The sequence below is a fragment of the Hirundo rustica genome, chromosome 4, assembly GCF_015227805.2.
Source record: "Hirundo rustica isolate bHirRus1 chromosome 4, bHirRus1.pri.v3, whole genome shotgun sequence".
NCBI classification, from domain to species: Eukaryota; Metazoa; Chordata; class Aves; order Passeriformes; family Hirundinidae; genus Hirundo; species Hirundo rustica.
Window position 1 is genome coordinate 30,687,460 of NC_053453.1, and position 14,793 is coordinate 30,702,252.

Here is a 14,793-nt window from a genome sequence, read left to right on the forward strand (position 1 = left end):
TAGATAGCTCAGTGATCGTTGGCATTGAAGGCTGACCAAACAGCCATCTGCAATTACAATTGGGTTAATCATGTCAGCTCCCAACAAAAAGGCTCCATAGCTGCTGCCTGGAGATTTGGCATTGGTGAGGAACACCAAGGGATCAGCTTGGCTGCTAAAAACCGATGTTTGAAGCTTGGGACAACTACTGTGCATGAGCTGCCCTATGTAAAACACATGGAAGGCAGGGTATTCTAGTTCCCTCTGTAAAGGGATAGTAATTTTCATAGGATAGTTGAGGTTGATCTTGGCAAATTTGTCTCATGACAAAATCAGAAGTAGCTTGTCTTTATATTTCCTGCTTCAGGACAGCTGTTTTGTTTTAGTTGATCTGGGATTAAAAAACAAACAAACAAAAATAAATCACATTATTTTAAGCAATGAGGAAAACACCTTCCGATTCAAGAAGGCCCTCGGGGACCTTCAACACTGGAGGAGGTATAAAAGCAGCTTGTCAGACTTTTGACCAGAGGCCTAACTCTACAGTCCTCTCCAAAACATTCTGTCACAGTCGTACAGCAAGTCAGCCTTTGGAGTATTTGCATGTTTATCAGGCCAGGATCTGGGCATGCGTGAGACCTAGGCAGGGAGAGAGAGTGTTCACACAAAAATAATAAACAGCTTGTGCTGCTTCTTGGTTTCATCCTTTCTACTTCTTAGAATATCAGCAATACTGTGTTTTAACAGAGCTGATTTAGATCAAATCTCACAAACTCGTCTGAAATTACTCAGGGAAAGAAAACATAAAACCAATGATATTTTATGGAGCTTGGCCTCAATCTTCTGATAGCTGTTGCATTGCCACCATTTCATGTATTTCTCTCAGGCTGTGGTAGGAATACTGATTTTTACAGGATTACCTGCAGCCTGCTCCTGTAGTTCTCACACAACAGCGTAAACTTCTGAGGTAGCAGGCTGCTTCTCCTTTCTGTGTTCCAGTCCATGTAGGGAAGGATTGCAAGCCAAACATGAGAACACAAACATGAGAATGATTCTTTTGAGATAAGTGGATCCAGCAGTTTCCATTAAGTTATTTAAGTGTGTAAATGTAGCAATCTTAGTCCCCAGAGCCTGGGGGTAGTTCCTCAGTAGGTGTTTTTCAGTGTGGGGATTTTTTCGTTGGTTTTTTTTTTTTTTTTTTTCCCCCAAGTTATTCATGATGACAGCATAAATAATAATACTCCATTTATCCGTTGTGATTTGGTGTATCCTTGCTTTATTTTAATTTGTTTCCTCAGAATGGAGGGGAGGTTGCTTAAATGCATTGGAGATAGATGTTTATCCTGTGCTCTAAGATCAAATGTGTCCATCAGAAGAGCTTCTGCACTCTTGCTGTGTATAGTTCGCCAAACAAACCCATTAACCATTCGTCTCATCAGAATGTCCCTTAGGAACACCTTGCATGCAAAAATAAACATTAGGGAAATCCTGTTTGCTTTCATGATGAGTATTTCAGGTCTTTTCCATATCCATCACTGTTTTCTTTGCTGTTTTCTTCTGTCACCTTTAGGGCCAGTCATTCTCCTGGCATTCAGAATGCCAAGTTTGAGTCCATATGAACAGACATGACTCCTGCAGAAATGTCACTCACAAGTGGCATAGGATGCTCTTCAGGTCCATACTACACAGCTAAAGTGCCAATCTGGAGCAAGCAGGGATAGAGGAGTCATTCCATGATTTCATGTTGCTGTATTTCTCCAGTATTTGCAGATACTAAACTAAACGAAAATATGAAGGTAAAATCCTCTGGTTTGTGTTCAGGGATCAGACTGGATGACCTTGCCAGTACCTTCTAGTCATATAGTCTAGGAGCTGGATTCACACATTTCAAAAGGTCATTTTTCTTACCTCTGACACAAAAAATGGAAGCTGCAGTAAAGCCACACTGGTCTCCTCTTCAAAAACAGAACAAATCTCAGTATACTGGTATCAGGGGATGAGGACAAACCTCCTATTAGCCCATCATACTTGCATTTTCCTTACTGTTATAACGAGATGTGTAAGCATTCTTATCTCAGCTTAAATGAAAAACAGCTCTCTAGGTGCTGCTGGTTGGATTTAGGTTTTATTTCAGTGGAAAACTGATTTTTTACATTTTGTCACTTCCACAGTTTTGAAGAAATGGATTAGAATCTCAGTGGAGACGAGGGCTATCACTGGGTCTCTCAGCACTGGTTGTACTCTCATGGAGATCTATAATGTTTTACAAAATGAGCAAACCCTGTGGTTGTTCCTCTGTTACTGCCATCTGGTATGTTTATAACATTGTAAAACAGTTTAGCAGGATTCCTTACAGACACCAAAGTAAAATCTCTTTCCAAGCTTTCCAAAACAAAGCTTGCATTTCCTCTTCTGTGGCCTGTTTTTAGATATCACAGAATTACACCGTGGTGTAGGTGAGATAGGAGGAAAGCAAGGGTTTGGCTTCTTCCTCATTATTCTTGCTGCTTGGTTTTGTTATAGCTGAACAGTATCTAAGATTCGATGCTAGTCATTTTTCATCAGGATCATTACAGTATAGTCCTGAGTTCTGTTAGCTCCCTCCTGCGATACGCTATCAAAATACACGTATTTTTATTCTCTGTGCTGAACAAAAGGACGTATGTAATTTTAAATTCACAGATATTCTTTACTGATGAGTTCTTAGAATTTACTCAGTCTGGGATGGCTAATCTTCTATGAAGGGGCAGCAATTGCCAGAGAAATCTAGAAATGGCGCTTTATGCCAGTCTATCATGTGCTTACTCTGCTGGGTCTAAAGCTGTCCTGCTGTTCCTACTCTGAAAGACTTGGTCACTGTGGTGGTGGGTAACCATGCTGAAGCCTGAAGTATGACTCTACCCAGGGAATAATCCTTCTATATATGTTGCTTATAAGCACAAATCTTAAGCTAGATACCTGATACTTTATTAATATTGTTGCACATCAAGCAACAATAAGCTCTCGCTGTCCTATAGTCAGCACTGTTCATGCATTTTCTTAGGTATTTTTGGCATCTGCCTGAGAGCTTGTTAGTACTATGTAATATATCTGGCAATATTTCTAATGTGCCACCTCATGAATAGGTGATGTAAAACTTAATGCTCCTCACTCATCTCAGAGCCAAGACATATAAGAAGCAGTTGCAGGCTCGAAAGCATTTAAGATGATCTAAAAAAAATGTACTGCTTCTGTCTGATCGTATACGGTGGGAGCTTCCATGCCTCTGTGCCCTCATATTACACTTTGGAACACTGAATGGTGGTTTTGACCCAAAGCACCATTGGATTCTCTTGGGGCCAGGAGGCTGGGCTGGGTGGACCACTGACCTTGTGTAAAGCTAGTGAACAGCCTTAGTGTTCACTCGCAGGTGAAAAGGCGCAGTAAGAACCTGCACGGAAGGCAAGATGTAGGCCGATGACTCCGCTGTAACGTAAGGCTGGGGACTGGGAGCAGGCATTCTGCCCAAGGACAAAGGCCAGGAACTGGTGCTAAGCCCTGCAGCTGAATGACCCCAAGGCAGTTGTGTGTTTCACTCCTCATCTGACAGAGGACAAGTCACCAGTTGGGCTTACAAACCAGATGGGCTTACAAAGCCATCCCAACAAGAGGCTGATTGCAGCCAAAGGCGTGGCTAGGTGGTGGCATTGCCTTGGAAAGCTAATTGTCAAACCTGCCTAAGCTCAAGGCTTGGTCTGGTAAATGTGCAGTGGTTGATCTGACCATTCAGTCACCCAAGCCTGAGGGCTCTTAGCAGTGACTGAAATTACCTTCAGCATGTCATTCTCCCTTCAGAGGAATCTACTTCATTTTTTTCTATCCTTGTCTTGTTAGAGGGCTGTAATGGCTGTTGGGATCTTGCATCCTTCTACTTCCATGTTCTCAAAGTCCAGGGAAAAAATTTTGTGTTCTCTCTGGAGCTTGCTTTTACTGTCTTTGTGTTTTCCAAATGTATTTGTGTATACATTTTTTGAGTTGGTATTTTCATATGCATAGACAGCAACACAGCTTGTTAATGCCTCTTTTCCCAGAAAGAAATTTAGGAACTTCTGTCTTCAAAGCCACATCTGTCTGGCAGGAAGCTGTCACACCTTACCCAGCTGTAGTTGCTGGGCATCATGAGTTGAATTTTCAGCAGAAACCAGGAGTTTTGTTCATAGTGATTTTAATAAGCTAAAACAACTACACTGGTAGGTTATGTTTTTTTTCCATCATAGTACTGAATTTACACTAATTACATCATTCTGAACTGACTTTTAAAACTTAATAAATTTGATCCATGAGAAAAAGTGTCTACAGTTACTATGATTACTTTTCATGCAGTACATTTTGAGATTAGTCTGCAGCAGCACAGAGTGCTGCTACATATGGACCACTAATCAAATTGCCTGATTATGTGAAATTCTAGACTTTCAGCAAAGTTTCTCATGCCAATTGCAGTAATAATTGTTACATCATTTCTGCTCAAAGGAATCACTCAAATGCTTCAGATATAATTCCATTTCTAAACCGACTGTATAATTAAATAATACAGTATAGCCACCAGTAATATTTTTCCATATTTAAATGCAAATTTTACCAGTTATCAGCAGGAGCCATAGCATCCCTAATTGGTTGCAGTTAATAATATATTATGACTGAAAAATGTTAACATTAAGGTTATGAGGTCAAGCACATAGCAGTTAGGCAGTGTCATCATTAGTATTGCCCAGGCAACTTCCATTTCCCTGCCGTTTGTTTAAATGCAAACAGTGCTTTATGTACACAATCGTTGTTCTTTTTTTCCTCATAAGTCCACTGCCTCATTCAGTAAACTGGTAGTAATTGCAGATTTATTTTTCTCTTCCTCATAAACAGCATGGCTCCAGGTCTTGTTAAACTCAAATTATCCAAGCTTTGCGCGGAACGTTTTCATTCCTTTCATCCTCTGTGTTTCTGTGGTGCTTTTACCACATCTGAACACATATCCAACAGGGATGTGAGTGTCCGGTTGCCTAGCTCCTGTTTTTAGGGAGACATGGGGTTTTAGGAACCCAGGCCTTTTTCATAGGAATGCAGGCTGCTGAAGTGGTTACTAAGATGTGGGGAAGGTAAAACACTTAGGAGTGGGTTGTGCAAACACAAGATGCTGAACAGGCAGATCCAGATTCCACTGTCAGGAATCCAGTGCGATTGCAATGGCAGAAATGCATTTTCTGAAGGGTCACAAGAAAATAATTCTTTTTTAACCACTTTTTTACAGTCAGATCTTAATCCCATTCTGGGTCGATAGTTGATAAACTCCCTGCTTTTCTTACAAAATTGTCTAAAAAAATGCTCACCAATGACAAAATGCAATGCATTTTCAGAAACAAGAGCATTTTCCAATATTGCCTTTACAAATACCGTACCATACTTCATCACGGAATCATCATAGAACAGTTTGGGTTGGAAGGAACCTTAAAGATCATCCTGTTCCAACCCCTCTGACATGGGTGGGGACATCTTCCACTGGACCAGGCTGCTCAGAGCTTCATCCTGCTCAGTCTTGGACACAACCAGGGATGCGACATCCACAGTTTCTCTGGGGAACCTGTTCCAGTGCCTCACCACCTTCACAGTAGAAGATTTTTTTCTCGTATGTGATCTAAACATACTCTCTTTCAATTTGAAGCCATTCCCCCTTGTCTTGTCATTACATGCTCTTGTAGAGGGTTTCTCTTGGTGACAAATGCCCAGCTGTGCTGTAGAAGTGCTGAGTTCCCTGGCAGTAGCACCCTGGGTAGTTAGCTGGAAAACTCTGCCAGGAAAAGCTGGGCCAAACCTTGTTTGAGCAGCTGGCTCAGTGCCACATGTATTAGATCCTGAAGCTGGGACACAGGCCACTTCTCTGAGGCTGTCTGCAAATTATTTGACAAACAGATATTCTTCCTTTCAATCTTCCCACAGCCCTATATACTATCTGTCTTTTGCAAAAATAAGTTAAAGCTCTAGACAGACAAGTTTTACTTCACCAAACCTGGAGTCATTGTCATTGCAGCCCCATCTTGCATACAAAAGAAGGTAGGGTCATGAAGAAAAAAGGATAACAGCTGGGGGTTTATAGTGAAAAATTATTTCCTCTGCCTTAAAATCTGCCAGCATCTCCTGTGCTAGATTGAGTGGTATTACTGTGTACCTTTTGCCTTTTTTGTATTCACAAAAAATTCTGGAACAGAAAAATCAGGATCCAGTTCTTTCCCTTGTGTCTTTAAAATGAGGATCTGCAATGACAAACAGTCTTGAACCAGAGCTATTTCAGTGTTCATGAGTTTGAAGTCTATTAATCTGCTTACTTGTCTCATCTCTCTATAAATTTCTTTTTTAGAACCCTGAAAGCCAGTTTCTACCATTAGTGCTGTATTAACTGAAGAGGAATGATTGCAGTTACTGATTTAATTTATGGGTTGTAATATGTAGTAACCTGAATTTTTAATTTAAAGGCTTTCTGAGGGAAAGAAGTTTTTCTTGTTGATTGGTGAAGCAGCAAAGACAGTAAACCCCCCGCGTTCTACTGCATAATGACATTTCTGAGGGGCCCACAGGGTCTATACCCAGTCTGGACCCTGGCAACCCCCAGGGATATACCCACGGTGCCTGACAGCAAGGCAGGAAATTCCTGTTAGCCAGCAGCTGCAAAGTCATTATTTCAGTTTTCACTTGTGGAGCTGAATGTTTTGGTTACTCCCAAATCCTGTGTTAGGGGCCTACATCTCTTCTTTATTTCCACAGACACACATTAATTTCAGCAAGTATATAGCTCATTGCACACTTTCTTTGATTTTCAATTTGTTGTTGAATAATTTCTTTCTAATCTACTAGATCATTCCTATTTACTCTGAACTTGTATATAGATGCATCTTGGTAGGTAAATATACCATAGAGAAAAACATATTTATTAGTTGACTTAAGCAGGCTGTATACTTTTTAAAAAGTGCATTTATGAAACATTTTGCATTTAAAATACTTTATTAAGCAAGGGAAACATTAGCTATAGTAATGAAATTGATATATTGATTAATGAAATTTATTTATTCATTCTGGTCACTAAGGGCCATATGCTATGGTTGATATAATTTGGCATAAAAACTCTCAATCTGTTTGACACTTCTGAATACATCAGCAAGAATTTATCTGTAACTTTATATGCCTACTACGTTCTGCAAATCTGTCCTAATGCCCCTTGGGTTCTTTAAATTAGTCTATCTCATCCTGTGCAAATTGGATTTTATTTACTCCAACGCGAAAAATTGCAACCAGTTCTTCTTGATCCCTTTTTCAGACTCAAACAGGTTATTCCAAGTAAAGAAATTTTTCTCTCAGAACTTTCTAACAAAGTTAAATGTCCAAATTGTCTGTAAGCTGGTGCTGGATTCAGTGACCCAGCTGATCCCTAATGTCTTATGTTCTTAATGTGACTTAGGTCATTCTTTTGCTCAACTCTAGAAGCTAAGAACTTGCATTTTTGACAGCAGGAATTACAATGTTTCCATTATTGTTAAAAATGAAATACATAAAATACATATGCATGTATGTATGCCTCCGTTTGCAGGAGTGACAGAATCAATCGTGAAGCAGGCTCATTTGGCAGTCAACATTACAGTAGTTTTCTACCTGATTACATATATAATTAAACCAAAGCAGCCATTAATTGAAAAATTTAAGGATGCTTCTTTGGTGCATCATTTTAATGTATTAAAGTTACTTACTAGATTATAAAAAGATATATGTGAAGAAGAGAAAATGAGTCAAGCCCATATTCCAATCTGAGATTAATGCCTGAAAAGTATATCAGTCTGTAGCTTGCTGACTTAATCGCTTTATTCCATTACTTTATACTTTGACAAAGTGAGCCATGTGTTTACCGTGCATACAATCAGTTTACAACAGAAAAGCATACCAAATATTGCTTAAAATTATAGCAGGTAGACATGTTGATACATTCTAAACCAAAGGTTGTTTATCTTTAAATTGCCTATTGACAGATGAGAGTCAAAATAATTCTTTCTGACAGCCATTTCAGCTGAATGTGGGTAAACTGTTTAGCTTGAGAAAAAGCATTTGGAATATTCTAATTAGCAATTGAATTTCTGCAGTGATTTAATGTCAGCTGGAGTGGGACGTGGATACTGGATGAAGCCAGGTTGGTTCTGGTGTGCACTGCAGCAGTGAGAAACACTGGCTTTTCAGTCGATTTCCCTGAAATCACAGAATTGTAACTAAAACATCATTAGCCCAGTGTTTTGTTTTGGAAACTGAGGTTGGGGCTAGTCCAGGTCTCACTGAAATATTCTAGGATTTTTGCCACAGATTTTGGGCAATTGGCCCTCTTTGATTTCTAAACGCATAAGAACTGTTTTACAATTACTGAGCCCCTAAACATTCCAGTTCAATGTCTCTTAAATATTTATGTACTTCTGTCAGCAGAAGCATTTCCACAAAGTCAGATTTCTTTGTTTTATAAATGTCTGCTCTTTATTATTTTTGGTGAACTACCCTGAGTCAGACTAGCAATGCCCTCTGTTATATACCCAACTGAATGTTTTCCTGTTTAGGGTTAACCATGAAAAAGCATTTATTTTTTTAAATCATTCCACATGTCCTTCCCATCCTTTCTTTGCACAGCTGTAAAAGAAGATAACTTAATGGAAAGAACAGTCTTTCAAACAGGAAAGAATCATCTTCCAAGACAGCCATTTCACTTCCTTTGTGCTCCAGCAGCATCTCTAGCTTCATTATTAGGTTTCCTTGGGCTTCTGAAATGAAAATCAATGTTTTCCTTATTATGTGGCATAGATTAGGTTTTTGGGTTGATGATACCTGCAGATCTGCACTGTGTGAGTGCACAAAGTATGTAATTTATTAACAGCTGGAAAGCCATTTTGGCATTACTACATTTTTAACATTACTAATTGTCACCATGTTTTTCATGTGCTGTAAGACTGCAGGTGACCCTAAGAAGAGAACAAGGCTTTCACATGGAAGGCAGCTGTGTAGATCTCTTATTAACTGTAAATGATAAGTTATAAAGCATAGTTTGATATAAAAAAAAATTCAATTTCTCTTCAAATGCATAATTTTTCTGAAAATTAGGAATGTGGTGTTTAGAAGCATGATTCAATTTGTTGTTGAATAATTACTTTTAAAGAAATCATTAAATCATTCTTCAAATGAGGTCTACAGGTGCGAAAGAAAACTAATTTAAACACATTCTAATCACAGAACTGAGCAGAATTAATGCTACTAAATGCAAGCCAACATTGTATGTGGTGGAATGAGGTGAAACCATTGATAATTTCGTAATGTCTGCTCTCATATGTGCATGGAGAAAATACCATAGCTCAGAGAACTACTAGTCAGGAAAAATCAGCATCTGGACAAAGACCAGTCTTTGGTTCTTCTTTATCCCAGCAGATGGGAACGATCTGAGTCCATCCTGTTCTTTGGGCCTCACTGTGGCAAACATGATACGATCTTTTAATTTGATTTTCATTAGAACACGTAGACTTTATTAATCACTTTTTTTTTTTTTTTTCTTTTCTAATGTAATGACAATGCTGTCAAATGTATCAGGAAATGTGTCAATTCAGATAAAAGTTGCATGTAAATATTTCCTTATATTTTCCAGTGAGTGACGTATTTTGTTATTATACTAATTTTCTTTGCAATCTATTTGAGGCCGAAAGGACCTGAGCGTGTCTAATGGTGTACATAATCTTCACACATTTCTATGTGCAGTCAATGCTGTTTCCTCATGCACGGCTATGTGGAGACAGGGCTGTGAGGAAGCTTGAATGGGGGTTTGAAATGTCACCTACTCGGTGTTCTCCTTCAGTAAATGCCTGCTGCCCATTCCCCCCCTGCTCCCCACCTGCTGCACTGTGCGTGCAGGCAGGTGCTGCAGACCAGCCGCTGTGCCCCAGCGCTGCGGTCTGGCTCTGCGACGTCCCATTTTCTGTAACCATACTGCAAACTTCCCTCTTTGGGAACAGGAACTCCATGCTTCAGGCAAGTCCCACTGAGGGGCTGAGCAGATGTTCCCCAGCACATCGGTTTTGTACTTAGGAGAGCACAGTGTTCTATTCAAGTATTTTTCTCCTTGTAAGAAGAGGTTTTGGGACTTAGACTGTTTAAAAATTCTGTGAGAGACATCACTCTCACAAAACTCTGAGGGAAGTGAGAGGTGATGTGATCTCCGTAGCAAAGCGGCAAAACCTGGGGATTCCAGATGTCACTTCCTGGCTTTGCATTCTTGGTTGCTCACGAGGTACCATGTTCAGTGCCAGGGCTGAGATCCTGTCCTTAACAATGTCTCACAGGCTTCTTAAATACCAGGTACCATGAGTTTAGTGTTGTAAAATCTTCTTGACTTCTCAGAATAATTTGGTGCCTATTTGGGTTAATGCAGGTGATTTACAGGCCAAAAGAGTGCTGCAGCTCTTTTTCACCTGTGACTATTTTCATTTGAGAGGAAATCAGTGATAGCAAATACATAGAATTTCTTTGTCACAAAAAGATAGACATCATCAGGCATGTTTGACAATGTCCTTGTTACAAAACCAAGCCAAGTGGTCTTTTCAAACATCAGCTTATCCAACATTTTTGTGGTTTTCTTCTCATTAATGTTTTTTTGGACAGCATCTTTTTTTCACTTCTGGATACTGGGGGTTTTTTTTCCATTCTCAGTCCTCTTTAATTTATAGATTGAAAAAAACCTGTTTCATCCCTACTGCATGTGCTTTGGACAGCTACCATTATTTCACTATTCAGACCTCAAGGAAATGTTTAATTCTTTATATTTAGTTCTTTATATTTCTTACAAAGGAAGAGCAACTTCCATGTCTATCAGTAGGCCATAGCCTCTCACCTATAGCAATACGTAGCGATTCCTAGTAGTAATGTTCATTAAAGCCTTTAAATTTGAATTATGCAATGAGAAATCACTGAACTTACAAAACCATCCACTGTCAGTATCAATTAACTTATGAAAAGACAGGGTATTTTGTTTTGGCTATCAAGGAATTTTTTTGATTTTTATTCAATCCAGAATTTCTGGCTCACCTGTGAGAAACAAAGCTGTAGAGAAAATTCATTTAAAAAATCACAGGTAGAACAGGAGGATTCATCTCCCATGACCAGGCCAAAAGAATGGGATATACGTAAGTTATAAAGAAGTAGTGTGGGATTAACATGGACTTCTTAGTACTTCTTCATAGGCATATTTGAGGGAAAGTGTGAGGTGTTGACAGCTCAGTTCAGTGTCCTGCATTGAAGAACAATCACCAGGCAGCTTGAATACCACCAAGATGTTCTTGTAAAGTAGATTGCACATTTTTCAGTACTTAAAATTTTTACAACAGCATCTTTTGAGAGGACTAGATCAAAGACCAACTGGAATCATTGAGCAGACACTCAGAACTATGACTACAATAGAAAGAAATTACATCAAGTGTTCTGACAAAAGCATATGTTGCCTGGATTGCTTGAAGACAGAATTTGATGTAGCTGTCAATTAAAATCAGAGTATGCTGGCACAAAGCCAGTAGATTTCTTTGTTCCCTTGTGTGTCTTTTGCTTTACTTGGCTGGGTGATAGAACACAAGCATTTAACCTTGATGTACTGTGACTCAAATATTACCAGGAGCAATAACATTTCTGAAGAAGATATGAGTGAGCAGAACTACTATTTTAATATAAAATCTCAGCACAGTAGCCTTTAGACATAACTATGAGAACAGTGACTAGACTTACACTCAGAGGAAACTGGGTCTGGGGAAGGACCTCAAAAGCTCCACTAAGCCAGCCTCATAAAGCTGATGCCCGATTCAGCATGGCCTAAATTGTTCCAGGATATTTAATTCATCTGTACTAAATAATCTCTGATGTTAAAAACCTCACATGATCTCACCTTCCTTCCTAGGCCCTCTCTTCTACTGTTCTTGCTCTTAGGAGCTTTTTCTTAGTGTCTAGCACCAAAATTTTATGCTGCAATTTTTTTAATGCTGGAGGGGAGGTAGGAGAAATAAATTGAGTGATTTTGGGGGTATAAAAAGCACTCTGTGTGGGTGCAGCTTTTTCTGGCAAGGCTGTTTTTGCAGTACTGTTTTTGTATTTCTGAGAGACTAGAATGGTCTCTTCCAGATAAAAGCTGCACAAACTGGCACAGCTGCCCTTGCAAACCACTGTCAGAACAAATCTTCTCTAAGTACACATTCAGGTAGCGTCAAGGCTTTGCAGTTTTGGATTCACATGAACATTAATCTGTAATTAACTTGAGAGAAGTTCTTGGCTATTAGCTCATGAGAGGTGAGAGTGGCAGGTCCCTCTTACATAAGTTCTTCCATAGGGACAATGACCGAGGGACTCTCTTGAGCATTATTTCAAGTACAAATATGTTAATATGTTAAATATAGGCACAATTATAAAGTTTCCATGACATTCACCGTATCAGGAGGAAGGCATTTTGTACAGAGACCCTGATGCAGGAGCAAATTGTACTCACGTACAAATTTCATAGGAATATTTCTGACCAGCCCTCAACCCATCAGGATTTGGGAGAACTGGAATTTTTCTTCCTGTGAATGCCATGTTTCCACCTTCAACTCTGTCTGAAGGGTTTTCTAGACAGGACCGATGATGGGGGGGTGGTTACTTAGCAAAAAGGCCACTTTAACTCCTGATTCTGCAGTGCAGTGGCTGAGGGTCTTCGTGTCTATGTCCACACCTGCATGTTTTATGTAATGGCACACAGAGTTTCAGAGCAACTGTTTGTATTTCAAAGTAAGATGCTGATATTTCTACTTCCTTCTGCCCATGCAGGCAGAAATATTATTTCTTCTGTGGGTTTTCAGAAATACCTTGTATCTGGATATCTTTGTGTCCACACAGAGAATAATGGAGGAGATGAAGGGAGATGTCCATTACACTGGTGTTGAGAATATGTATTTCCCCTTCTCACCCTAATCTAAGCTGAATCCATTAAACCATAATGATGCACATGTTCAGCAATCTTGCAGTGGCTGCTGAGAGGTGCTTGTGTTTTCTGAGTCCTCATGCTATTTTCTCACCATGTGATGTTTGAATGCTGCACTAGTCCATATTTTCCATCTCTTTTATTTTTAAATTCTGGGAAATGTTTCTGGAGATCTTAATGTTGTTGAGAGCTCACACACCTTGATTATTCAGCTGGGCAGACCTTTCGGTTACGGCCCTAATATTTCAGAAAAAAATTGTGGAGTTGCTTTTGTCTTCTCCCTGGAGCATTTACTATCACCAGAGCAGAGATCTGGAAACTGACAATACCCTCTGGAACTAAGTCCCTACCAAACTCTAGGAAAGAGTATTAAAACAAGAGTTTTCTGAAAAAACCCCAAAGCTAAACTAAACCAAAACATAGCCAGCCATATCAGTTGTGTTCTTCCTGGCTTTGTCTCTAATGGGTGTTGAGCTATTCTAAAAGTACTATAGGTTAACTATTTTAGAGTTTGGAGATCTTCTTTCAGTGTTATAGTATTTTTTGGTAGGTTGAGGCTGTCCTTTCCAGACAACACTGACATTTAGGTAGCTGTGTTGCTGTTATCCATGACCCTTCCTCAGTGCAGGATAGACTTGACTAAGATACGTCTCAGCTTTAAGGATCTGAAAATAACAGATGGGATCCATCTGCCTTCCATGCATAGGAAGGAAGCAGCCTGCTCCCCTCAGCTGCTTGATGTTATCTTCAGCCTCAGGATGTTATCTGACTTCTTCTTAAGACACAAAAATAGTTGTGAGGAAACAAAACCTTGCAAATACCTTGCAGCAACTGAGGAGCTTCTGTAACTTATTTCCAGTAGCTAAATTAGGATGAATTTCTGTATTATCCGGTGCTTGATTTGGTAGCCGGTATTCCCAGTGTGCTTGATAATGACTTCATGCAGTAGCATATTTGACAAAGTCATTTTTAGTTAATGTTGTATTTTCAGGAAACCTATTCAGTTTCCAAGCATTGATGAAATGGGTGAGGAGCAGCTGAGGCATCAACAGCACACTGAAGTTGTAGGTGTGGTTTTAGGTTGCGTGTTATTGAGTGAATGTTACAGTATCACAGCCTGTATAACACCCTTTCCAAGCCTTGTGAAGATTTCTTTGCTACTGTTATTGTTCTTGCCCGACTAGTAGAGCCAGCATGAGCTAGGGTTGTTTGCACAGCTGGAGCCAGTTCTGGTACCCTTATTCACTGAAAAATAAACTTCTGCTACAAACTCCATAGAGTTTCTGTAACACTAAATAACTAGCAAAATACTAGTATAGGGATGCTATTTGCATCACTGTAGGGATGCATCACCGTCAGAATGTTCTCCTAGCATTACCTTGTCATCCTTGTGTCTCATTCTCTTGCCACCTGCTGATTGTAACTGAAGTGTGACACACAATTGTTCCATTTTTGAAACACTAAATAATTGCAAGAAACTGGCTTCTCCAAAAAGCATTAGTAAGAAAAAAAATTTAAAACTATAAACCCATTAAAAACCCATACCACAAAAAATGCTAAATTATTTTCATTTTTTATGTTTCATTTTAGTCTTGGAACTGAACAAGGTGATTATTCCCACTTATGGAACTGTGCCAGACCAGCAAAACCTTCATACTCCGGAATGGGTGAGTACCTGTTTACTTTAACTGTGACTACCTACAAAATTTTCTCTTGTAGGTATGCAACAGTCTAGTAGCTGTTCCAGAAGACTAGCATTCCTTTGCATTTGCATTGCATGCAGT

At 39.4% G+C, this 14,793-nt stretch overlaps 1 protein-coding gene across 2 annotated transcripts in view; it reads left to right on the forward strand.

The window, feature by feature from the left end:
• ANO6 (anoctamin 6) overlaps window positions 1-14,793 on the forward strand; it is an 80,460-nt gene that overhangs the window by 20,585 nt on the left and 45,082 nt on the right. For both annotated transcript variants that reach the window (XM_040062190.2, XM_040062189.2), the window contains one exon: window positions 14,600-14,676. Coding sequence is in view for 1 of the 2 variants with exons in the window: in XM_040062189.2 (XP_039918123.1) it covers window positions 14,600-14,676 (77 nt within the window). In the remaining variant the exon portion in view is untranslated. The remainder of the gene's footprint in view (window positions 1-14,599; window positions 14,677-14,793) is intronic.